The sequence below is a fragment of the Scyliorhinus canicula genome, chromosome 5, assembly GCF_902713615.1.
Source record: "Scyliorhinus canicula chromosome 5, sScyCan1.1, whole genome shotgun sequence".
In the NCBI taxonomy this organism is placed as follows: domain Eukaryota; kingdom Metazoa; phylum Chordata; class Chondrichthyes; order Carcharhiniformes; family Scyliorhinidae; genus Scyliorhinus; species Scyliorhinus canicula.
This window is the reverse complement of record NC_052150.1, coordinates 128,669,547-128,695,041: the sequence shown is the minus strand read 5'-3', so window position 1 is coordinate 128,695,041 and position 25,495 is coordinate 128,669,547. Positions and strand designations below refer to the sequence as shown.

At 47.0% G+C, this 25,495-nt stretch overlaps 1 protein-coding gene across 15 annotated transcripts in view; it reads left to right on the top strand.

The window, feature by feature from the left end:
- Positions 1-25,495, top strand: part of invs (inversin) — a 433,677-nt gene that overhangs the window by 187,780 nt on the left and 220,402 nt on the right. For all 15 annotated transcript variants that reach the window (XM_038797635.1, XM_038797640.1, XM_038797627.1 and 12 more), the window contains 2 exons: positions 6,684-6,793; positions 15,154-15,325. In XM_038797635.1, coding sequence (XP_038653563.1) covers positions 6,684-6,793; positions 15,154-15,325 — 282 coding nt within the window. The remainder of the gene's footprint in view (positions 1-6,683; positions 6,794-15,153; positions 15,326-25,495) is intronic.

Below are 25,495 nucleotides of genomic sequence, written 5' to 3'. Positions count from 1 at the left end.
AAATGGGGGGAAGGGAGGGCATCGGGTGGGGGGATTGAGGGAGGGAGGGAAATGGGCTGGATGCATTATGCTCACGAGCACAACTTCATCCTGGGACAATCTGGAAATGATGAGAGCCTCCCTGGTCCTCCTGGCATGTCAGACCCTTACCGCTCCCTCCATCCTACGACTCTTCCTCAGGCTGGTCCTCCAGCCCTCCTGGACCGCCTCATCCTCAGATGAGGCTGCATCTCGCTCCGCCGCCTCCTCTTCCAGCATGTCGCTAAACTGCTGTGCCAGATAGCGGAGGGCACAGCAGATCACCACAAAGTAGCAGACCTTTGGGGGGTGTACTTCAAGACTGCAAGAATGGTCAAGGCATTGGAACTGCATCTTGAGCAGTCAGATGCATTGTTCAACGTCAACACGGGTGGCAACGTGGGCCTTGATATAACGGGTCTCCCCTTCGGCCTTGGGCCTCCACATTGGCGCCATCACCCATGACCTCAGAAGGTATCGCTTGTCCCCAAATTGCCAACCCGTCGACCAGGGATGGTCCTCAAAGACACTGGGGATCTTCTGAGTGCCACAGAATGTAGCTGTTATGCATGCTTCCAGGGTAGCGGACACACAAGGGCATGATTCTGAGGCAGTGGTCGCACATGATCTGAACACCTGATTCATGGCGTGAAATCCCTTCTTGTTAATATAGGGTGCCCCAGGGCAGCACGGTGGCCTAGTGGTTAGCACAACCGCCTCACGGCGCCCGAGGTCCCAGGTTCGATCCCGGCTCTGGGTCACTGTCCGTGTGGAGTTTGCACATTCTCCCCGTGTCTGCATGGGTTTCGCCCCCACAACCCAAAAATGTGCAGAGTAGGTGTATTGGCCACGCTAAATTGCACCTTAATTGGAAAAAATAATTGGGTAATCTAAATTTATTTTTATAAAAATATATATATATAGGGTGCCCCAGTGTTCGCAGGGTGACATGCGTGCCATCGATCGCACCCTAGACCTGGGGCATTCTGCCGATGGCAGCAAATCCTACAGCCAAGAATCTTGGTGTGCCTGGTCCAGGTCGCAGGTGATATAGTCTGATGCCCGGGCATACAGAGCATCCGCCAAGTCCCGGATGGATCTGTGGGCAGAATATTGGGATATGCCAAACAGGTTCCTGCTCGAGTCCTGGAATGACCCAGTGGCATAAAAGTTTAGGGCTGCAGTGACCTTGGCCACCGGAAGCAGGTGTCCTCCTCTTCCACCGAGTGCCATGTCCGTGATGATGTGGCACAGGTGCTGCACTCTCTTGCTGAGACGCAATCTACTGCAACACATGGTGTCTGTCAGCTCATTGAATGACCAACGGCGCCTGTACACAAGCACGGGTGGCTGAATCGCACAAAAGATAAATAATTTGAATAATATATGTAAAATTAAAATGACAGTGAAATAGATGTATGGTTCTAGGAAGGTCAACACCAATACATTTCTCATTGAACATCCAAATGGTAAATACCCAGGCCCCAGTAATAAAATATTTCTAGCAACCGTTAGAAAATCCTAAGAAATTAATAACTAGAAAAAGCTCAGGCGGACAGAGAGAATAAGAGGGGAGAAAATACAAAAGCCAGATTTTTTTTTTTTGAAACATCAGCTTACTAATGAGAGTAATTAGAGATGCTCAGAATGAAGTTAAAAGTGACCAACTTGGAAGGATCACACACAAAGGGAGTTTCAAGAGAAGTGAGAGATTGGGCAGAAAAACTGATTTTGGAGGGGACGTTTGTTTGTCTCCTATCTCCTCTTACAATTATTCTTTTTGAGTTAGTCTCTCAATAATTATTTTTGAAAATTATTTGCAGTGGTTGTATTATTGTGAGGTTTGGCACGAAGTAGCGACATCAGAGATAATTTGAAGTGCTATTTCCATTTGATTCTATCAAATACATACGAACATGCAAACTTGGAACAGGAACAGCTCCCAGTCCTTTGAGCCTGCTGCACTATTCAATAAGGCCACAGCTGATCTGACTGTAACTTCCTGCCTACACATGGTAACCTTCCACCCCTTTGTTTACCTCTGCCTTGAAAACATTCCAAGACCTGGTTTCCGTTGCATTTTGAGAAAGTGATTTCCAAAGAATCTCCACCCTTCTCATCTCTGTCTTAAATGGGCAAAGCCGTATTCTATGTGGGCAGCATGGTGGCACAGTAGTTAGCATCAATGCCTCAGTTCCAGGGATCCAGGTTCGATTCCGGCCTTGGATGATTGTGTGGCGTTTGTACGTTTTCCCAGTGTCAGCATGGATTTCCTCCAGGTGCTCCAGTTTCCTGCCACAGTCCAAAAATGTGACGCTTTGGTGTATTGACCATGCTAAATTGCCTCTTAGGTGGATTGGCCATGATCAATGCACAGTGTTTAGGGGATAGAGTAGGATGTGGGCCTAGGTAGAGTTCCTTTCGGAGGGTTGGTGCAGACTCGATGGATCGAATGGTCTCCTTCTGCACTGTAGGGATTCGATGAAACTGTGATCCCTACTTCTAAATTCTCCCACAAGACAAAACATCTTCTCGACATGAACCATGTCAAGACTCCTCAAGATCTTCAATGTTTCAATCAAGTTGCCTCTTACTCTTTTAAACTTCAATGGTTACAAATCTAGCCTGTCCAATCTTTCCTCATAAGATAACCTGTCCATTTCTGGTATTAGTTCAGGAAACCTTCTATGAACTGCTTCTAATGTATTTACATCCTTCCTTAAATAAGGAGACTAATGCAGTGTTCCAGGTGTGGTCTTACTGATGTCCTGTACAAATGAAGCACAGCCTCCCTCCTTTTGTATTCAGTTCCCCTCACAATAAAGGATAATATTCCATTATCTTTCCTAATTACTTGCTGTACCTGTGCATATTATTTTTTGTGATTCATGAACACCAGACACCCAGGTCTCTCTACATCACAAGAGTTTTGCAATTTCTTAGCATTTTGATAATACGTTGATTTTTATTCTTCCTGCCAAAATTTCACATTTGTCCGCTAAATTAAAACCGTCTGCACTTCCAGGGTCCATATCCTTCTATTCCCATCCTATTCGTGTATTTGTCAAGATGCTTCTTAAACGTTGCTATCATACCTGCTTCCACCACCTCTCCCAGCAGTGAGTTCCAGGCACTCACCACCCTCTGTGTAAAAAATAATTTGCCTTGCACAACTCCTCTGAACTTTGCCCCTCACACCTTAAACCTATGTCCCAGGCTTGGAAAAAGCTTCTGACTATCCATTCTGTCCATGCCACTCATGTACGCTTCTATTAGGTTGCGCCGAAACTTCCATTGTTCCAGTGAGAAGAATCGGAGTTTATCCTCTCATAGAACATAGAACGATACAGCGCAGTACAGACCCTTCGGCCCACGATGTTGCACCGACATGGGAAGTCAAAAACTAAAGGCCATCTAACCTACACTATGCCATTATCATCCATATGCTTATCCAATAAACTTTTAAATGCCCTCAATGTTGGCGAGTTCACTACTGTTGCAGGTAGGGCATTCCACGGCCTCACCACTCTTTGCGTAAAAAAACCTACCTCTGACGTCTGTCCTATATCTATTACCCCTCAATTTAAGGCTATGTCCCCTCGTGCTAGCCACCTCTATCCGCGGGAGAAGGCTCTCACTGTCCACCCTATCTAACCCTCTGATCATCTTGTATGCCTCTATTAAGTCACCTCTTAACCTTCTTCTCTAACGAAAACAACCTCAAGTCCATCAGCCTTTCCTCATAAGATTTTCCCTCCATACCAGGCAACATCCTGGTAAATCTCCTCTGCACCCATTCCAAAGCTTCCACGTCCTTCCTATAATGAGGCGACCAGAACTGTACGCAATACTCCAAATGCGGCCGTACCAGAGTTTTGTACAGCTGCAACATGACCTCATGGCTCCGGAACTCAATCCCTCTACCAATAAAGGCCAACACACCATAGGCCTTCTTCACAACCCTATCAACCTGGGTGGCAACTTTCAGGGATCTATGTACATGGACATCGAGATCCCTCTGCTCATCCACACTGCTAATAATTTTACCATTAGCCAAATATTCCGCATTCCTGTTATTCTTTCCAAAGTGAATCACCTCACACTTCTCTACATTAAACTCCATTTGCCACCTCTAAGCCCAGCTCTGCAGTTTATCTATGTCCCTCTGTAACCTGCAACATCCTTCCACACTGTCTACAACTCCACCGACTTTAGTGTCGTCTGCAAATTTACTCACCCAACCTTCTGTGCCCTCCTTTAGGTCATTTATAAAAATGACAAACAGCAACGGCCCCAGAACAGATCCTTGTGGTACGCCACTCGTAACTGAACTCCATTCTGAACATTTGCCATCAACCACCACCCTCTGTCTTCTTTCAACTAGCCAATTTCTGATCCACATCTCTAAATCACCCTCAATCCCCAGCCTCTGTATTTTCTGCAATAGCCGACCGTGGGGAACCTTATCAAACGCTTTACTGAAATCCATATACACCACATCAACTGCTCTGCCCTCGTCTACCTGTTCAGTCACCTTCTCAAAGAACTCGATAAGGTTTGTGAGGCATGACCTACCCTTCACAAAACCATGCTGACTATCCCTAATCATATTATTCCTATCTAGATAATTGTAAATCGTATCTCTTATAATCCTCTCCAAGACTTTACCCACAACAGATGTGAGGCTCACCGGCCTATAGTTACCGGGGTTATCTCTACTCCCCTTCTTGAACAAAGGGACCACATTTGCTATCCTCCAGTCCTCTGGCACTATTCCTGTAGCCAATGATGACATAAAAATCAAAGCCAAAGGCTCAGCAATCTCTTCCCTGGCTTCCCAGAGAATCCTAGGATAAATCCCATCAGGCCCCGGGGACTTATCTATTTTCACCTTGTCCAGAATTGCCAACACTTCTTCCCTACGCACCTCAATGCCATCTATTCTAATAGCCTGGGTCTCAGCATTCTCCTCCACAACATTATCTTTTTCCTGAGTGAATACTGACGAAAAGTATTCATTTAGTATCTCGCTTATCTCCTCAGCCTCCACACACAACTTCCCACCACTGTCCTTGACTGGCCCTACTCTTACCCTAGTCATTCTTTTATTCCTGACATACCTATAGAAAGCTTTTGGGTTTTCCTTGATCCTACCTGCCAAAGACTTTTCATGTCCCCTCCTCGCTCGTCTTAGCTCTCTCTTTAGATCCTTCCTTGCTTCCTTGTAACTATCAAGCGCCCCAACTGAAACTTCACGCCTCATCTTCACATAGGCCTCCTTCTTCCTCTTAACAAGAGATTCCACTTCTTTGATAAACCACGGTTCCCTCGCTCGACCGCTTCCTCCCTGCCTGACTGGTACGTACTTATCAAGAACATGCAATGGCTGTTCCTTGAACAAGCTCCACATATCCAGTGTGCCCAACCCTTGCAGCCTACTTCTCCAACCTACACATCCTAAGTCATGTCTAATGGCATCATAATTGCCCTTCCCCCAGCTATAACTCTTGCCCTGCGGGGTATACTTATCCCTTTCCATCACTAACGTAAAGGTCACCGAATTGTGGTCACTGTTTCCAAAGTGCTCACCTTCCTCCAGATCTAACACCTGGCCTGGTTCATTACCCAAAACCAAATCCAATGTGGCCTCGCCTCTTGTTGGCCTGTCAACATATTGTGTCAGGAAACCCTCCTGCACACATTGTACAAAGAACGACCCATCTAATGTACTCGAACTATATCTTTTCCAGTCAATATTTGGAAAATATTCTCCTCACTTCTCCTCACAGCTAATACCTTCCAGACCAGGCAACATCCTGGTAAGCCTCTTCTGTACTCTCTTCAAAGCCTCCACATCCTTCAGGTGGCGTGGCGACCAGAATTATATGCTATATTCCAAGTGTGGCCTAACTAAGATTCTGTACAGCTGCAGCATGACTTGCCAATTTTTATACTCAATGCCCCGACTGATGAAGGCAAGACTGCCATGTGCCTTCTTGACTACCTTTATTTTTATTCGTTCATGGGATGTGGGCATCGCAGGCTGTGCCAGCATTTATTGCCCATCCCTAATTGCCCTTGGGGCGGTTAAGAGTCAACCACATTGCTGTGGGTCTGGAGTCACATGTTGGCCAGACCAGGTAAGGATGGCAGAATTCCTTCCCTAAAGGACATTCGTGAACCAGATGGGTTGATTTCGAATTTCACCATCTGCAGTGGTGAGATTTGAACCTGGGTCCTCAAAGCATTAACCTGGGTTTCTGGTTTACTCATCCAATGACAATACCACTACGCCACCACTCCCCTTATCCACCTGCGTTGCCACTTTCAGTGATCTGTGGACCTGTACGCCCAGATCTCGCTGCCTGTGAATACTCTTAAGGGTTCTGCCATTTACTAGATACTTCCCATCTGTATTAGATCTTCCAAAATGCATTACCTCACATTTGTCCGGATTAAACTCCATGTTCCATTTCTCTGCCCAAGTCTCCAACCGATCTATAGCCAGAAGTCTATGCTTAAAAACACAGAAACCAATTAATAATACCCGTACGTAATACCTGTAACTCTGAAAGCCTAGAAATTTGACATTGCTTGTTTTGCTGTATTATTTGCTCATACCATTTTCATGTTTTTGTGATGTAATCATTTATGCCTATATTTAGGTCATGCTCAAATAGGACACCTTCTCCTGGAAAGGAACAAATCAGGTACTATTCCATCAGACAGCCAAGGAGCCACACCGCTGCACTATGCTGCTCAGAGCAATTTTGCTGTAAGTACTGTTAGAGGAAAAACTCAAGAAAAGTATATTTTTTGCAATTTTAAATTATTCAAATACTAATTAATATTTTTTGTAATTGTAGCAAGATCAGGTAACTCTTCTTTCTTTTAGCAAACATTGAGGAATTTATGGTTTTATAATAAAAGATACCGGTAGATACAAATACACAAGCAAACATAGTTTAGTGCGTAACACATCCCTCCATCTCCCACTGTTCCCGCCTAACTTCCCCCCACCCCCCTTCTTGAACCTGCTAACAGTTTTGTTTTCTCCGATGAAGTCGATAAACGGCTGCCACCTCCAGACGAACCCTAATGTTGATCCTCTCAGGGCGAACTTAATTTTCTCAAGACTGAGAAACCCAGCCATGTTCCAACCCATACATCTCATTTTGGGGGCTTGAGTCCCTCCATACTAGTAATATCTGTCTCCGAGCTACCAAGGAGTCAAGGTCAAAACATCATCCTCTCTCGCCCCCTGGATTCCCGGGTCTTCCGACACTCCAAAAATCGCCACCTCTGGACTCTACGCCACCCTCGTTTTTAGTATCGTGGACATGACATCTGCAAATCCCCTAAGCTTCAGGCATGCACAAAACATGCGGACATGGTTTGCGGGCCCTCCTGCACATCTCACACACCTGTCCTCCACCCCAAAAAGCCTGTTCATCCGGGCCACCGTCATGTGTGCCCTGTGAACCACCTTGAATTGTATCAGGCTGAGCCTGGCACATGATGAGGTTACATTGACTCTGCTCAGAACATCCTCCCACAGATCCGCCTCAAACTCCTTTCCCAACTCATCTTCCCATTTACGTTTTATCTCACCTATCTGGGTTTCCTCCCACTCCATAAGTTCTTTATAGATTTCCGACACCTTCCTGTCTCCCACTCCTGTTCTAGAAACTACCCTGTCATGTATCCCCTGTGGCGGTAGAAGCGGAATGGGAAAAACCTCACTTCGCATAAAATCTCTCACCTAGAGATAACAAAACCCATTCCCTCCCGGAAATTCAAACTCCTCTTCCAGGTGCTCCAAACAGGGAAAGCTCTCATCAATAAACAGATCCTCCAGCCTCTCAATCCCTGCTCTCTGCAACCTCCAAAACCCCCCATCCATCCTTCCCGGGACAAACCGGTGATTAGCACAATTTGGAGCCCACACTGACGCTCCCTCCACTCCCATATGTTTCTGCCACTGTCCCCAAACTCTCAGGGCTGCCACTACCACTGGGCCCGTGGAGTACCGGGCCGGCGAGAACGCTCCAACAGTACTTTCTTTTCTCGCGGGATTTTACCCGCCCACACAAACCCAGATATCACCCTATTCACCCGCTTTAAAAAGACCTTTGGTATAAAAATTGGGAGGCACTAGAAAACAACCAAAAATCTCTGGAGGACCACAATTTCTTCAATCTGTACCCTCCCTGCCGGTGACAACGGGAGCATGTCCCACCTCCGAAAGTCTTCCTTCATATGTTCCACTAAACGGACCTGATTTAATTTATGTAGTTGCTCTCAACTCCGGGCCACCTGGATATCCAAGTGGCGAAAAGTCTCTCCCCCAACTTAAAACGGCAACTCCCCCAGTCTCCTCTCCTGCTCCCTCGCCTGGATCACAAAAATCTCACTTTTACCCATATTCAGTTTGTACCCTGAAAATCAGCCAAATTCCCCTAAGATTCATATAATCTCCCCCATCCCCCCCCCCCCCAACGGGTCAGAAATATACAGAGTAGGCCGTCTGCATATAACGAGACCCTGTGTGCCACCCCTCCAGACTAGCCCCTTCCAGTCCTTTGACGCTCTCAGTGCCATCGCCAATGGCTCCATAGCAAAGGCAAACAACAGTGGGGAGAGGGGACATCCCTGCCTTGTCCCACGGTGCAGTCTAAAGTAGTCCGAATTCACCCGGTTCGTCTGCACACTCGCCACCGGTGCCTGGTACAACAACCGCACCCAGTCAATAAACTCTACCCACACCGTCCCAGGATCTCCCACAAATAATTCCATTCCAACCCGGTCGAAGGGCTTCTCTGCGTCCTTAGCGACCGCCACCTCTGCCTCCCTCCTCTCGGAGGGCATCATTATCACATTCAGGAGCCTTCTAATTCGCCGTTAGCTGCCCGCCTTTCACAAACCCCGTCTGGACTTCCCCTATCACCCCCGGAACACAGTCCTCTATCGTCAAGGCCAGAATTTTGGCCAACAATTTGACATTGACATTGAGTAGGGAGATTGGTCTGCATGACCCACATTGCTCTGGGTCCTTCTCCCGCTTCAGGATCAATGAAAATGAAGCCTGTGACATTGTTGGGGGAAGAACACCCCGTTCCCTAGCCTCATTAAATGCCCTCACCAGCAGCTGGCCCAGCATCCCAGATAACTTCTTGTAAAATTCCACTGGGTAGCCATCCGGTCCTGGAACCTTGCCCGACTGCATGGCCTCCAATCCCTCTACTTCTTCTGCAATCCCGATGGGGGCTTCAAACCCCTCCACCAACTCTTCCTCCACATTTGGAAACTCCCGCTGGGTCCAAGACCTTGTTCCTCCCTCTGTCCTTCACGCTTCCTATCTCCCTGGTCCCCTCCCTTTTCCTGAGCTGATGTGCTTGCATCCTACTGGCCTTCTCATCATACTCTTATATCGCCCCTCTCGCCTTCCTCAACTGCCCCACCGTCTTCCCTGTGGATATCAGACCAAACCATCTGCAGCTTCCGCCGTTCATTCAACAGTCCCGCCTCCGTGGCTTCAGAATACCTTCTGTCCACCTGGAGTATTTCCCTAACCAGCCTATCCATCTCTGCCTGCTCCACCTTTTCCCTCTGAGGCCATAACAAAATTAGCTCCCCACTAACCACTGCCTTCAGAGCACCTCCCACACCATTGCTGCCAAAACACCCCCCGTATCATTTATCTCCAAATAATTCTGGATGGCCTCCCACAACCGCCCTCACACCTCCTCATCCGCGAACGAGTCCTCTTGACCGGTCCATTCAGCCCTCTCACGTTCCATGTGATCAGCCTGGTCGGGAGGCGCCCCCCCCCCCCCCCCCCCCCCCACTGATCAACCATTACCCTTTGGCCAGACTATAGCCCGCGTCCCGTGCCTCCTCAGGCCCGCCCTCGGGCACCCACAGTCATCAACCTCCAATTTGTCTCCCAGCGCCAGTCCCTCCCCTGTCAGCAGAACAATCCCCACCCCCCACCAACAAAACAACAATCCCAACCCCTCCCCATATCAAACTGGTCATCTGCTCGCCCCCCACTTCATTTCCGTGAGCTAGCCCACCCAGCTAGCCTGGTAGTCCCCGCCCATGGCGTCAAGCATCCTACCCCCCACTGATCTCTCTCTCTCTCTTCCCCCCACCCCCCCGCTCGAACATACATATACAAAACATAACATCCCCAACAAACACAAAGAAGATAATTCCACCCACCATCCCCCAACAAAAACAAAGTTTTTTTTTATAAATTTAGATTACCCAATTATTTTTTCCAATTAAGGGGCAATTTAGCGTGGCCAATCCACCTACCCTGCACATTTTTGGGTTGTGGGGGCGAAACCCACGCAGACACGGGGAGAATGTGCAAATTCCACACGGACAGTGACCCAGAGCCGGGATCGAACCTGGGACCTCAGCGCCGTGAGGCGGTTGTGCTAACCACTAGGCCACCGTGCTGCCCTAACAAGAACAAAGTTAACCCACATACAAAACTGAGCAACGGCCCATAAATTGGTACAAAGGCACCACATACACAGCTCAAAAAAAAATAAATTTAGCAGCATAGACATAAAATTACTCGCCCCAAGTTCAGTGTCCTCCATCACCTGCCAGTCCTCTGTCCTTAACAAAGTTCATCGCCTCATCCGCCGATCCGAAATAAAGTTCTTGACCCAAACTTCACCCCTTTCTTGAAGAAGGCCGTTTTAACTTTGTTGAAGCTCGCCCTTCATTTGGCCAATTCTGCACCCATGTCCTGGTAAATGCGTAGCTTGTTATTTTCCCACTTACAGTTCCTTGTCTGCCTGGCCCACCTCAAGATCTGTTCCTTGTCCAAGAACCTGTGCATTCGTACCACCATCGCCCTTGGCGGCTCATTCATCTGCGGTTTCCTCGCAGGCACTCTGTGCGCCCTGTCCACTTCCAAGGGTCGGGTAAACGCACCTTCCCCCAACAGCTTCCCCCAACAGAATATACATGCCACATATGCCCCTGCGTCCGCTCCATCGCTGCCCTCCGGGAGGTCAACGATACTCAGGTTCTGCCTGCGCGACCTGTTCTCCAGATCCTCCATCTTCTCCTGCAGCTTTTTCTGGTGGTCCCTCATCAGCCCCATCTCCGCCGCTATCGTGGTTAGCTGGTCCTCATGCTCAGCCACTGCCTCTTCCACCTTCTGGATCGCCTGTCCCTGGGCTTCCAATCTTTGCTCCACCCAGTCAATCCCCATCTTAATCTGGTCTAGGTACTCCTGTCTTTGCTTGGTGCAGCTCTCCTGAAGGAATTCCACCAGCTGTTCCATTGACCACTGAGCCGGCAATCCCATTCCCTGAGCCTCCGCCATGTTTTCCTGTGCTGCAGGCTCCACTCCCTTCTTTGCCCAGCAGTCTCTCCTTTGCAGACCACTTCGGGTCCACGACTCCATAAGCTGGTGGAGGATTCCTCCCCTCTGCCCCACCAATCTCCTATTTTACCGTCAAATCCCCCATAAGTCGTGGGAAAAGGTCCCAAAGGTCCACCACTAGCGGGAGCTACCAAATAAGCGACCTGTCACTCCATGGCTGCCACTGGAAGCATCAGGTAACTCTTCTCAATAAGTACTATTCATTTCTAATTTCTATATGATGTCACCTCCCATTGACCCCACCAGCTTTGCTGAGGTCAGCACCAGAGGTCACCAACAGACATACTACAGCAATTATACTGGAATCAAAGGTCTTCGGTTTTTGACTATAACAGTTTGGATATCTTCAAGGCAAAATTGAGCAAGTACTTGGAAATTAAACAGACTATCTGAGAAACCGTAAGGAAAACTGAAAGGTGAACTAAAATGACCTACATTCATTTCTGACCATGAACATTCTGTTTTTTTAAACTCTCTGATATTAGAGGTTGTGAGTCTTTTCTGCAGCACTCCCCAGGGCTTAAATCCTTCTTTGTGGTTTCGGACTAAACTAAACTTTATATTCAGAGTATGATCAGAGCACCTCACAATTTTAGTGTGACAACTGTGCTTTACGAATCTGACAATATAGTACTTTGTTTTGTTGATTAATGTTATGCGGTGACTGGACGTTTACAGCTCCTAGATTTTTCTCAGCTTCACTTTTAGAAGATGTGTTTCCTGTTTCTAACTGAAATCTTTATTCACTTCCTCTTGTTCACCTTTACGTCTCTCATTGGAAAATATTGTGTACTGTAGTTTGTTATAATTCATGGAGCGATATTTAACCCATTTTCTTCAATGTACAAAACTTTTCCATGTTAAATTTCTTGTGCCAGTAGTTGCCCCATCCAAATTTTATCTAACTTGTTCTGTAGGTCTTAATTAACTACTGTCTGTCTTTGTGCCTTACCCTCTAGTTTGCATTCACCTAAAAATGTTGATAATTTAGTTTTTTAAATTGATATTGTAACAGACCATAAATTTCCAAGGCATCGAACAGTGTTTTGTTAGTTGGACTTGCTCTTGCATGTTTAGGCTTTTGAGTTTTTTGTGTGACAAGTTACTGAAAGTGTGAGCAGGGACAAAATGGGCATCTGGGGCCTGTGTAAGAAGAGCTAGTAACTAGGTATCTCCTTTACCAAAGATATTGAGGGATTAGGAGATTAATGGTGCAAAGACTGAGGGGGAACTACACATTTCAATGGGTGAATTTAGTGAAAATCAGATATAGAGTCCAAGAATCCGTACAGTGCAGAAGGAGGCCATTCTGTGCTGACCCTCCAAAAATGCACCCACCTACGTCTACACCTTGCCCTATCCCTGTAACCCCTTCTAACCGTCACATCTTTGGACACTAATGGGCAATTTAAAATGGCCAATCCACCTTACATGCACATCTTTGGCCTGTAGGAGGAAACTAGAGCAGACATTGGGAGAATGTGCAAACTCCGCACAGACAGTCACCTCAGCCCAGAATCGAACCTGGGTTCCTGGCGCTATGAGGCAGCAGTGCTAACCAGTAAAGAGCGGAATTGAATGAATGGAATCAGAGACAGAGGGGAAAAAGATGAGGATAAGTTAAGTTAAAATCATACATTTTAAAACTCCCAAACAACATTTAAAACCTGGCAAGTTTAGTTGTATCTATGACACAATCCTAGATTATATTTACTAATAAGTGAAAAATCTCCACCCCATTCAAAGCATTTCAATTGTGAGCCAATAATGAGATTCTGTTTTATGCGGTTTTATGCAAAGCCAACAGAGGAGCAGCACTATTCACACAGCAGCTTTTGGATGTTCGAATTTCAAACATTCTGACCCTCTCCTGAAGTTGTTGCATCATGTGTACATAAATAACTGTAAACTCAATTAATTTGACAGGAAATACTCATTACATCGAATTGGCTCATTATAGATTAGAAGCAGTACAGATCCCATCATTGAAAAATTCCATTCACTCATTTCTTGTTTCTCAGTCTCATTAATACCTGCTTTTTCCTGTTTAGTCAATTTCTTACCAGTCTCAGGTATTGCCTTTAATTACGGTTCAAGCTTAAGTAGCTGTCTTTTGTGTGGGACCTTGTCAATGGTTTTTCAACGCTTGGGTACACCAATATATTCAATAGTAAGGCATCTGGGATGCAAATGGCCTCAATAAAGTGAAGGAAATTATTAGAATATGATATTCCCTTTGGATGGTGGCAGTTTACTCGTTTATTATAATGCTAGGTAATCCTAAATTTTATCTTTGTTTATCAATTTCATAATCTGTTGAATATTAAAAGCATGAGTGGTCTCAACATTCAAAATTTATTGTACCTGTAACTTATGCAGTGATCCTGTCATTAAGTGAAAAGTTTAAAAGAAATTGGAAATCCACCACCAGTAACCTAAAGGATAAAAGTAACAAGTAAATAAATAGCCAAAAAAGATTTCAAAACATCTCATAAAAGAACAGAGAATTTTTAAACCAGAAATAGAATGGAAAATCGAATCTCAGGAACAAAATGAAACCATTCATGAATGGCCACAGCAACGTATGATTTAACTGAAAATGTCCTTGCAAACTCTGCATGAAATGGGTTTTAAGCAAATACAAAAGCATGGTAAGAAAGGAAAGGAAAGAATTCTGTTCTGGAGTGGAAGGCAGGGAGATAAAAGTTAAAAAAATGATGGTACAAGGCAAAACAGGTAGTAATGGGAGAAGAAAAGAAACAAAAGATGGGTTTAGAGGAATTATGTAAAATGCAACATCAGAATCATTGGGCTGAATTTTACGGGCCGCCATATTACTTGGACTGAAAAGTTGATAGCTCGCCCATCCAATCGCTGACAGCCCTGCAGACATTTGACATTGGGAGCAGCCTTAGTTTTTTCAGGGTGTGACTTCCACCCCCATCTGGGAGGAAGTCCCACCTCAGAGAGCTGGCAGCCAATCTGATTGGCCAACAGCTCTGCAGTCAATAAATTTTGAATGTTGAGACCACTCATGCTTTTAATATTGAACAGATTAAAAAATTGATTATCAAAGATAAAATTTAGAATTATAATAAACTAGTAAACTGCTACCATCCTACGGGAATATGTTGCCAGGTTTGAGCAGTGGGCACTGCTGGGCCTCCAGCAATCCCAAAGAAAAGGAGGGGTTGGAGCCGAGACTTTAAGTTAGCAAACCCCGGTGGGGGGGGGGAGCTGTGTTTGAGAGGCCAGATGAGAGGGTTAAAGTCAGAGGTAGGGTGGGGTGGTGGTACCTCCGACATCTCCTCTTGTCCGACACCCTTTGTTGTCTGATAGCAACATGTGCAGTGAAAGATGCCAGGCTACCCGTCTGATCTGCGCCTTCCCCTTTCATGTGTAAATAGCAGCACAGGTGGAATGAGGCACTTAAGTGGCCACTAATTGGCAACATAAGGACCTCAATAGACCAATGATGTGTGGGAGCTACCTGATACCTTCCTCATCCACTATAAAATGGGAGACAGCAGGAAGGTCACTCATTTTATTTTGCAATCCCCAGCCTTCAAATACACTAGCGGATGCTATAAAGTTCAAGCCATTTTCAACAGCTGGTGCATAACAAAAAGGGGAACAGTGGGTATGATAGATTGCTGAAAGGTAGTGTAGTTTATAGAATACTGAATGCAGATTGTGTGAAATTAATCCAGATCTTTTTTGCATAGGAGACTGTTGAGGTCTTCCTGAATCATCCATCAGTGAAAGATGATCCAGACTTGGAAGGGCGCACTGCATTTATGTGGGCAGCAGGAAAAGGCAGTGATGGTGTCCTTCAAACAATGTTAAGAGTAAAATCAGACATCGACATCAACATGGCAGACAAATATGGTGGAACAGGTCAGTTTTCCAGTTTAAACTGGATCGGTTTTCCACTCGGAGAGACCTTTAATATTGTACATGCCTCTGTTATCATCCATGCAGTTTTTGCAGCCGCGCTAGCAGGTTATGCTGGTGAACAGAAGTGAGGTGGTAAGGGAGAAGGCCAAGAGGGGTGGCCGGGATAGGGGAAGTGGGGGGGGGGGGAAGAAGGGGAAAAGCGGAGGGAGGTTTCTGCGACGCGGCTGTGGGTGAGAGATATGGTCAAGGGCAAAGAAAGGGTCCATCTGGGATGGGCTAGGTACAGAGTGGAATTAAAGGGGCAGGAATTAAGTGGGGAAGATGACGGGTGGTAGAGGGGATTCGAGGTGCAAGCCTCCGGAAAGGTTGGTAACATGGAACGTCCGGGGACTGAATGGACCAGTTAAAAGGTCGCGGGTGTTAGGGCACCTCAGGAGCTTGAAAGCGGGGGTTGTCTTTTTGCAGGAGACACACCTCCGTGTGAAGGACCAGGTTAGGTTAAGGAAGGGGTGGGTCGGGCAGGTTTTTCACTCGGGGTTTGATTTGAAATCGAAAGGTGTGGCTTCGTGAGTGCGAAGGAGGTGAGGGATCCGGGTGTGAGATATGTAATTGTGAGTGGGGTATTGGAAGGGGCACCGGTAATGTTGGTAAATGTGTATGCCCCAAATTGGGATGATGTGGGTTTTATGAGGGGGTTGCTGGCAGCAATCCCGGATTTAGCCACGTACCACTTGATCATAGGAGGAGATTTTAACTGTGTCCTGGAGCTGAGGGTAGATAGATTGAGCCCCAGGTCGATGGGTAGGTACGAATGGCAAGAGAGCTGGGATGGGGGGGGGTTTATGGAGAGGATGGGTATGGTGGATCCATGGCGCTTTCAGAACCCAGGGGTAAGTGAGTATTCCTTCTTTTCACACGTCTATGAGGTTTATTCGAGGATTGATTACTTTCGAGTGAGTCGGGAGATTTTAGTTGGGGTGAAGGAGGCAGAGTATACGGTGATAGTTATCTCGGACCGTGCACCCCACTGTCTGGATATTCGGTTCAGTACAGGACAAGAGCAGAGGCCGGGGTGGAGGTCTGACTCGGGGTTGTTGGCGGATGGAGGTTTTTGGGATAAGGTGCGGCTGGCGATTAGGGTTTATGTGGAGTTCAGTCAGAATGGGGAGGTGTCGGCGGGCATTTTTCGGAAGCACTGAAGGCAGTGGTATGGGGAGAAATTATCTCATTTACGGTTCGTGCGAATAAGGAAAGGAGGGTGGAACTTGACCGTCTAATGAGTGAGATAGTGGAGATGGACAGGGAATATTCGAGAGTGCCCACTGTGTAGGGATTGGCGAGGAGGAAAAAGTTGCAGGGGCAATTTGACAGGCTGACAACGGGGAGGGCGGTAGGGCAACTGCATCGGCCAAGAGGGGTGCAATACGAGTATGGGGAGAAGGCGAGCCGCATGCTGGCGCACCACCTGCGGAGGCAGGCAGTATCCAGGAAAATATTGAAGATCTGGATTGGGGCTGGGGACGTGATGTCAGAGCCAGGGAAGATAAATGAGACATTTAGAGAGTATTACCAGGGACTTTATCAGGCAGACCCAGGAGGAGAGGAGGGCGACATGGGGTGGTTTCTGGACGAGCTGGAATTTCCCCAGGTGGACGAAGCAAAGAGGCAGGCATTGGAGAAGCCCCTGGGGCTGAGGGAGGTGCTGGATAGTATCAGGGGTATGAAGTCGGGGAAGGCCCCTGGGCCGGATGGGTACCCAGCAGAATTTTATAAGGAATTTGCGGCGGACCTGGCACCACATCTGTTGGGGGCGTTTAATGAAGCACTGGAGAAGGGGGAGTTGCCGGAGACGATGAAGCAGGCAGTAATCACACAAATCCCAAAAAAAGGGAAGGATCCGGTGGAATGTGGGTCGTATAGACCCATATCACTATTGAACACAGATGTGAAAGTATTGGCTAAGTTGTTGGCGGGGAGGATGGAGGATTGTGTCCCGGGGCTGGTTGCAGAAGATCGAACAAGCTTCGTCAAGGGCAGGCAGCACACGAGTAGTATAAGACGGCTGTTGAATGTGGTGCTCAATCCGTCGAGAGCTCTGGTGCCGGAGGTGGTGGTGTCCATGGATGCAGAGAAAGCATTTGATCGGGTGGAGTGACGGTACTTGTTCGAAGTTATGGGAAGGTTTGGGTTTGGGCCGAGATTTGTGGCATGGATGCGGTTGCTGTATGTGGCGCCAAGAACGAGGGTGAGGACGAATGATATGAGCTCACAAAGCTTTGACTTACACAGGGGTATGAGGCAAGGGTGCCCGCTGTCGCCGCTGCTGTTTGCGCTGGCCATAGAGCCATTGGTGATGGCTTTCAGGGGGTCGGCAGAGTGGCAGGGGATAATGAGGGGACAGAGAGAGCATTGGGTGTTGCTCTATGCCGGCATGCTGTATGTTTCGGATCCGTTGGATAATATGGGAAGGATTATGGGCCTGTTGGGAGGTTTGGAGGGTTCTCAGGATACAAGCTGAATGTAGGGAAAAGTGAGGTATTCCCGGTGAATGAGCTGGCACAGTGGGCTAATTTAGAGGGGATGCCATTTATGGTAGCGAGGGATAGGGTTAGGTACTTGGGGATCCAGGTAGCGAGGGAATGGACAGGGCTCCATAATTGTAACTTAAAGCTGGTGGAGGAGGCCTGGGAGGATCTTCAGAGGTGGGATACACTGCACTTAACGTTGGCGGGGAGGGTCCAAGTGGTGAAAATGAATATTCTGCCATGGTTCTTGTTTATCTTTCAGGCTGTCCCGATTTTTATACCAAAGCCCTTTTTTCAGAAAGTGGACACAATCATCTCTGACTTTGTATGGGCGGTATACAGGAGAGAAGTGGGGCTGGTCAAGGTGAGGGATTTGTATTTGGAGGAAGGGTTCGCCAATCTGGAGGAGCTAAGGGAGAGGATAGAGCTGCCGAGGTGTAGTGAGTTCAGGTATCTACAGGTTAGGGACTTTGCACGAAAGATCTGGAAGGGGTTCCCAAGATTGCCGGGATACACCCTGCTGGAGCGACTGCTGCTTCTGGATGTGGAAGGGGAGGGAAGAATTGGGGATATATATAAGTGGCTGGGGGAGCAGAGCAGGGAGGCGAGTGGGTGGTGAAGATCAAGGAGAAATGGGAAGCGAAGTTGGGAGTAGCGATCAATTGGGGAGTATGGAGCGAGGCACTGCAAAGGGTAAACGGGACCTCCTCTTGTGCAAGGATGAGCCTTATACAGTTTACGTTGGTGCACAGGGTGCATATGACTCAGGCGAGAATGAGTGGGTTCTTTCACGGGGTAGCAGATGAGTGTGAGAGGTGTGGGCGGGGGCCAGCGAATCACGCGCACATGTTTTGGGGTTGTGACAAATTGGGAAGATTCTGGGTGGGAGTGTTCGCGGTCTTAGCCAGGATAGTGGAGGAGGGAGTGGGCCCGGACCCTTTGGTGGCGATATTTGGGGTTTCAGAGAAGCCGGAGCTCATGGAGAGGAGGAAGGCCGATGTCTTGGCCCTCGCCTCTCTGATTGCACAGCGACGAATTTTGCTGGAGTAGCGGTTGGTATCGCCACTGGGGGTAGCAGCATGGTTGGGTGACCTGTATGACTTCCTGCGGTTAGAGAAGATAAAGTATGAGTTAAGGGGCTCAGGAGAGGAGTTTGAGAATAGGTGGGGAATGTTTGTGACCATGTTTGAGGAGCCGTTCGTTGCAGGGGGGTGGGTGATGGGGAGGGAGGGATGAAAAAGGAGAAAAATCTGTACAAACTGTATGTAGTTGATTGTTGGGAAGAATGTTTCCCGGGGTGTTTATTTGCTGTAACCTACTTTGATACAAGTTTGAATAAAATGTGTTTTTAAAAAAAAAATCCATGCAGTTTTTGAAAAGAAAAAGTTGTCTAGTTGCAGCTGATAAAGAGGAATGAATGGCTGCTAAGTAATATTTTGATCCATGTTAAACATAGCATGTAATGAAAATGCTCATTTTTTATTTCTGACCATTCCTGGAAAAAGTAGCTGCATGTTCTAAAATTAGCAATAAGAAGGTAGGTACATATGGACGAGATGTTACTGAAGTTAGTGCTCAGTAACACGATTGTTAGAGTCATGGTCATAGAGTCATACAGCTCATAAAAGGTCGTTCGGCCCATTGAGTCTGCATCAACAATAACTACCCCTAATCTCATGCTGATCCTACTTCCCAGCACTATTCCCTTCTCCTTGAATGTGATGGTGTTTCAAGTGCTTGTCCAAGTGTTTTTTAAAGGTTGTGAGGTTTACAACTTCCACTTCCTTCCTAGGCAGTCCATTCCAGATTCTCATCACCCTGAATGAAATTTATTTTTCTCAAATCCCTTCCGAATCTCCTGCCCCTCATCCTAAAACTATGCCCCCTTGTGATTGACCCTTCAACCAAAGGGAACAAATGCTTCCTATTTACCCTGTCCAAACCTCTCGTAATCTTATTCACCTGAATCATATCCCCCCTCAGTCTTCTCTGCTCCAAAGAAAACATTCCCAGCCTATCCAGTCACTTCTTATAGCTCAGATGCTCCATCCCAGGCAACAACCTAGTGAATCTTTTCCGCTGCCCCTCCAGTGCCATCAGCTCCTTCCTATCGTGAGATGACCAGAATTGCACACAGTACTCCAGCTGTGACCTCACCAAAATTCTGTACAGCTCCAATATAACCTCCTTGCTCTTTTATCCTATGCCACAACTGATAACGGCAAGTGTCTCACATGCCTTCTTAACTACCTTATTCAACTGCTCTGCCGCCTTCAGGGATCTGTGAACAAGTACCCAAGATCTATCTATTCCTCTGAGCTTCCTAGTGTCCTGCCATTCATTACATACTCCCTTGTCCTGTTTCTTCTCCAAAGTGCATCACCTCACACTTGTCAGGGTTAAATACCATCTGCCACTGATCTGCAGAGCTTACCAATCCATCTATATCTTCCTGTAACCTATGACCATCTTCTTCACTGTTAACTAGCCTACCAATCTTGATGTTGTCTGCAAACTTACTTATCATGCCCCCCAACGTCCTCATCCATAACATTTATATATATATATATATATATATATATATATATATATAAGCACGGTGGCGCAGTGGGTTACCCCTGTTGCCTCATAGCGTCGAGGTCCCAGGTTCGATCCCAGCTCTGGGTTACTGTCCGTGTGGAGTTTGCACGTTCTCCCCGTGTTTGCGTGGATTTCACCCTCACAACCCAAAGATGTGCAGGTTAGGTTGATTGGCCACGCTAAATTGCCCCTTAATTGGAAAAAATGAATTGGGTACTCTAAATTTATAAAAATTAAAATAAAATTTTAAAAAATTAAAAGTATATATATATATATATGTCACTGGACACCAGCCTCCAGTTACTCAAACAACCTTCTGCCATAACTCTTTGTATACTAATACTAAGCCAATTTTGGATCCATCTCATCAATTTTCCTTGAATTCCATGAGCTTCAACCTTCTCAATCAGCCTCCCATAGGGGACCTTTAGGATTACTAAAATCTATTGAAGCTACATCAACTGCACTTCCTTCATCTACACACTTGCATTTTACCAAAAAGTTGTATCAAATTTGTTGGGCAGAACCTCCTCTGACAAAGCCATGCTGACTATCCCTTATCAACCCACGCCTTTCTAAATGGAGATTAATTCTTCCCTTCAGAATTTTCTCCAACAGTTTCCCTACCACTGACGTAAGACTCACCGGTCTGTAATTCCCTAGTTTATCTCTACCACCCTTCTTGAAAAGTGGAACAACATTAGTCCTCAGGCACTTCTGCCGTGACCAGAGAGGATTAATAACTTGCGTCAGAGCCCCTACAATTTCCTGTCTCATCTCCCACAGCAGCCTGCGATGCAATTCATCTGGGCCTGGGGATTTATCTACTTTTAAGCCCGTCATTACCTTCCTCTTGTTCTGCAAGAAATATTGGGCGGAATCCTCTGCTCTCTGGTGATGAGGTTGGCATGGGAAGAGAAGTTAATTATGCGGGATGGTGGCAGATCTGAACCCTCCCCGCATCCGCCAGAATGAAGTTATAGGTGCGAAAGCCCATGGGTAACCTTGTTGTCCTGCCGCCAATTGATGTCCTTAAGTGGCCACTTAACCACTTAAGGGCCTCAGCCTGTTGCCCTAATATCAATCTAGCTAAAACCGTGTGGCCAGCCTGTCACTTCTGGGCATGTGTATGGTGAGGGGAGGAGGGGTCTGTGTGCCTTTGATTGAGGGACACTCCACATCGAGAAGGGGAGTGCCTCAGAAAGCCACCCCGCTGCTCTTGGTGCCGACCCTCCTACACTTCTTGCCTTGCAGCCCCCACCCAGAAACCAGCAACCAACCACCACCACATTACTTACCTGTGGCCTGAATCACTTTGCAATCCACGGAATCCGGTGTCTGTCCTTCTGGCAGCAGCCACGGCCTCCCTTGTAGCGCTGCTGAGCACAAAAGCTGCAATCTTCTAATTGGCCAGAAACTCTTGGTACGCAAAACTTCAACCTCCAAGTCTTGATTTCTGGAGAAGGCGCACCAATAGCCTTGCCACTGCCTGATTAGCACGTGGTTTTGACGAGCCTTCCTGAAAAGTGGCAATGCCGATTTCTTGCTGAAATATTGGGCGGAATCCTCTGCTCTCTGGTGATGAGGTTGGCATGGGAAGAGAAGTTAATTATGCGGGATGATGGCAGATCTGAACCCTCCCCGCATCCGCCAGAATTAAGTTATAGGTGTGAAAGCCCATGGGTAACCTTGTTGTCCTGCCGCCAATTGATGTCCTTAAGTGGCCACTTAACCACTTAAGGGCCTCAGATTGTTGCCCCTAATATCAATCTAGCTAAAACCGTGTGGCCAACTTGTCACTTCTGGGTATGTGTATGGTGAGGGGAGGAGGGGTCTGTGTGCCTTTGATTGAGGGCCACTCCACATCGAGAAGGGGAGTCTCCAACCCGCCGGCAAGATCCCCAATGCCTAAACAAGATTTTGCAGATTGTTCGCTTTTCATGTAAAAGCATTGTAACAGTGGAAGAATCCCACACAGTGGGGCAGATTTTGCTTTGCAGATCATGGGCACGTCGGACCTGAGCACATGGAGCAAAATCAGCCTGGGTGGATTACACGCTTATGACAGAGTCCTCCTAATTTTTGCATGTTAATTTAGATTAATAGAAAATTGAGTGTTCTTTGTTATATAGTAAGTACCCCTTCCCCAGTTTTCCCCTATGTGCTTCACCTGGTGATTAATTATGTCTAGGAAACACAACATCAGTTTTTAGTGCATCGTGTGCAATTGAGAGTTTTCCAAATTTTGAGCTGTAGTAGTGTTCTAGAAAGCATGATGAAGTACTTCTTCCAATAAAAACAATCTTGTTATATCTGTTGTGTTTGGTGGTGTTGAATTGTTTGCTGTCCACAGTTTTTAAAAATTCATTTACGGGATGCAGCCTGTTGCACGTTTTGCTATGGGCGTAAAACGCGTTTATTGGGGTGTATTAACTTCCAAGTGCTTAACACCACTAGGCTCTGTCTTATGTATTTATTCAGCTTTAGGAGTCGCCAGTTGCCGTATAGACAACGTCACTAGTATTCCAAGGTCAAGTTCAAAGTAATAAAGACGATACACCGATTAGTAAGGTCCAAACGATAATATTTATTATACAGTAATAATAAATATTCATGCACACACTAAGAGACTAAGCTATGACTAAACTAAAGTAATCAGAATACTTATCTAACAGGAACAGGCAAGGTCAGGGAGCGAGGCCTTCGTCCTGGTCTTGGGCTGCAACCTTCAGCAAGCGTTCTGGTCACTGGGGGTTCTAGCGGGCTTAGTTCGCGTAGCGAGCGTCGTACTGGCACTTACGGTTCGGCGGCTGGTGCTCAACGGCTGGAGTCAGAGTGGATCTTCAAGGTCGTGGTCAGAGCCGGAGCACGGAAAAGCAGACCGGACAACACGAGGTCCCTATCTTTTATAGGGGTTCCATTGTCCTTCCCTCTTCTTGGGCGGGCTCTACCTATTGGGTCAATTCCTCATCGATACTGTTTTAATTCCCCAATGCGAGGGGGTCTCCGTGATGGGGGGGGCGTTTCTTATGCCCTTTTGTTTGGAGGTTTCTGGTGCCTCGATGTCTGGGCCTTGATTAAAATGTGTCCATTCAGAATCAAATGTATCTATTGTGTGGGTGTTCAGGTCTGATTGCCTCATTAGCATGCAAAGCGTTTTGCCATTTGCACCTAGCTAAGGTCTTCTCACCTGAGCCCAAACTGGTTTCTGCTGCTGCAGAATGCAAAATGCTCTTTGCAGACTGCTGTTCTGGCTAAACTGTCTGTTTCCCAGCAGTCTTAGCGCTTGGCCTATTTTTGTAGCTCAGCATCCATTTTAGGTGGCTACAGGCCGTCGCTGGTTAGGCCAGCATTTATTACCCATTCCTAGTTGCCCTTCAGAAGGTGGTGGTGAGTTGCCTTCTTGAACCACTGCAGTCTTTCAGGTGTAGGTATACCCACTGTGCTGTTAGGGAGGGAGTTTCAAGATTTTGTCCCAGCAACAGCGAAGCACCGGCGATATATTTCCAAGTCAGGGGGGTGTGTAACTTGGATTGGAACATCCAGGTGGTGGGGTTTCCTGGTATCTGTTGCTCTTGTCCTTCTAGATGGTAGTGATCGTCGGATTGGAAGGTGCTGTCTAAGGAGCCTTGGTGAGTTACTGCAGTGCATCTTGTAGATGGTGCACAAGGCTGCCACTGTTTGTCAGTGGTGGAGAGTTTGAATGTTTGTGGAAGGAGTAGCAATCAAGCGGGCTGCTTTATCCTGGATGGTGTTGAGCTTCTTGAGTGTTGTTGGAGCTGCACCCATCCAGGCAAGTGGAGGGTATTCCATTACACCCCTGACTTGTGCCTTGTTGATGGTGGACAGGCTTTTGGGGGAGGTCAGGAGGTGTGTTACTCGCCATAGGATTCCTAGCCTTTGACCTGCCCTGGCCTAGCCAGTATTAATGCGGTTAGTCCGGTTCAGTTTCTGACCAATAGTAACCCCAGTATGTTGATTGTGAGGGATTCAGCAATGGTAATGTCATTGAATGTCAAAGGGTGATGGTTAGATCCTCTCTCGTAGGAGATAGTCATTCCTTGGCACTTGTGTGGCACGAATGTAACTTGTACTGAACATTGTGCAGTCGTCCGCAACAACCCCACTTCTGACCTTATGATGGAAGGCAGGTCATTGGTGAAGCAGCTGAATATGGTTGGGTCTAGGACTCTATTCTGAGGAACTCCTGCAGTGATGTCCTGAAGCTGAGATGATTGTCCTCCAACCACCACAACCATCTTCCTTTGTGCCAGGTATGATTCCAACCAGCGGAGAGCTTTCCCCCTGACTCCCATTGACTCCAGTTTAGCTAGAGCTCCTTGATGCTATACTCAGTCAAATGCTGCCTTGATGTCAAGGGCAGTCACTCACCTCACCTCTGGCATTCAGCTCTTTTGTCCATGTTTGAACCAAGGCCGTAATGAGGTCAGGTGCTGAGTGACCATGGCGGAACCCAAACTGAGTGCCTGTGAGCAGGTTATTGCCGAGTAAGTGCTGCTTAATAGCACTTTTGATTACTCTTTCCATCATTTTGCTGATGATGGAGAGTAGACTGATAGGGCAGTAATTGGCTGGGTTGGATTTGTCCTCTTTGTTGTGTACAGGACACACCTGGGCAATTTTCCACATTGCCGAGTAGATGCCAGTGTTGTACCTGTACTGGAACAGCTTGGCTAGGGGTGCGGCAAGTTCTGGAGCACAAGTCTTCAATGCTTTTGTCAGGGCCCACAGTCTTTGCAATATCCAGTTCCTTCAGCCGTTTCTTGATATCATGTGGAGTGAATCATATTGGCTAAAGACTGACATCTATGATGGTGGGGACCACATTGCTGCAAATGCCTCAGCCTTGTGTTTTGCACATATGTGCAGGGCTCCTCCATCAGTGACGATAGAGATATTTGTGGAGCCGCCTCCTCCAGTGAGTTGTTTAATACTATTCACAGCTGGATGTGGCAGGACTGCAGAGCTTAGATCTGATGCGTTGGTTGTGGAATTGCTTAGCTCTGTCTATTACTTGCTGCTTATGCTGTTTGGCACAGAAGTA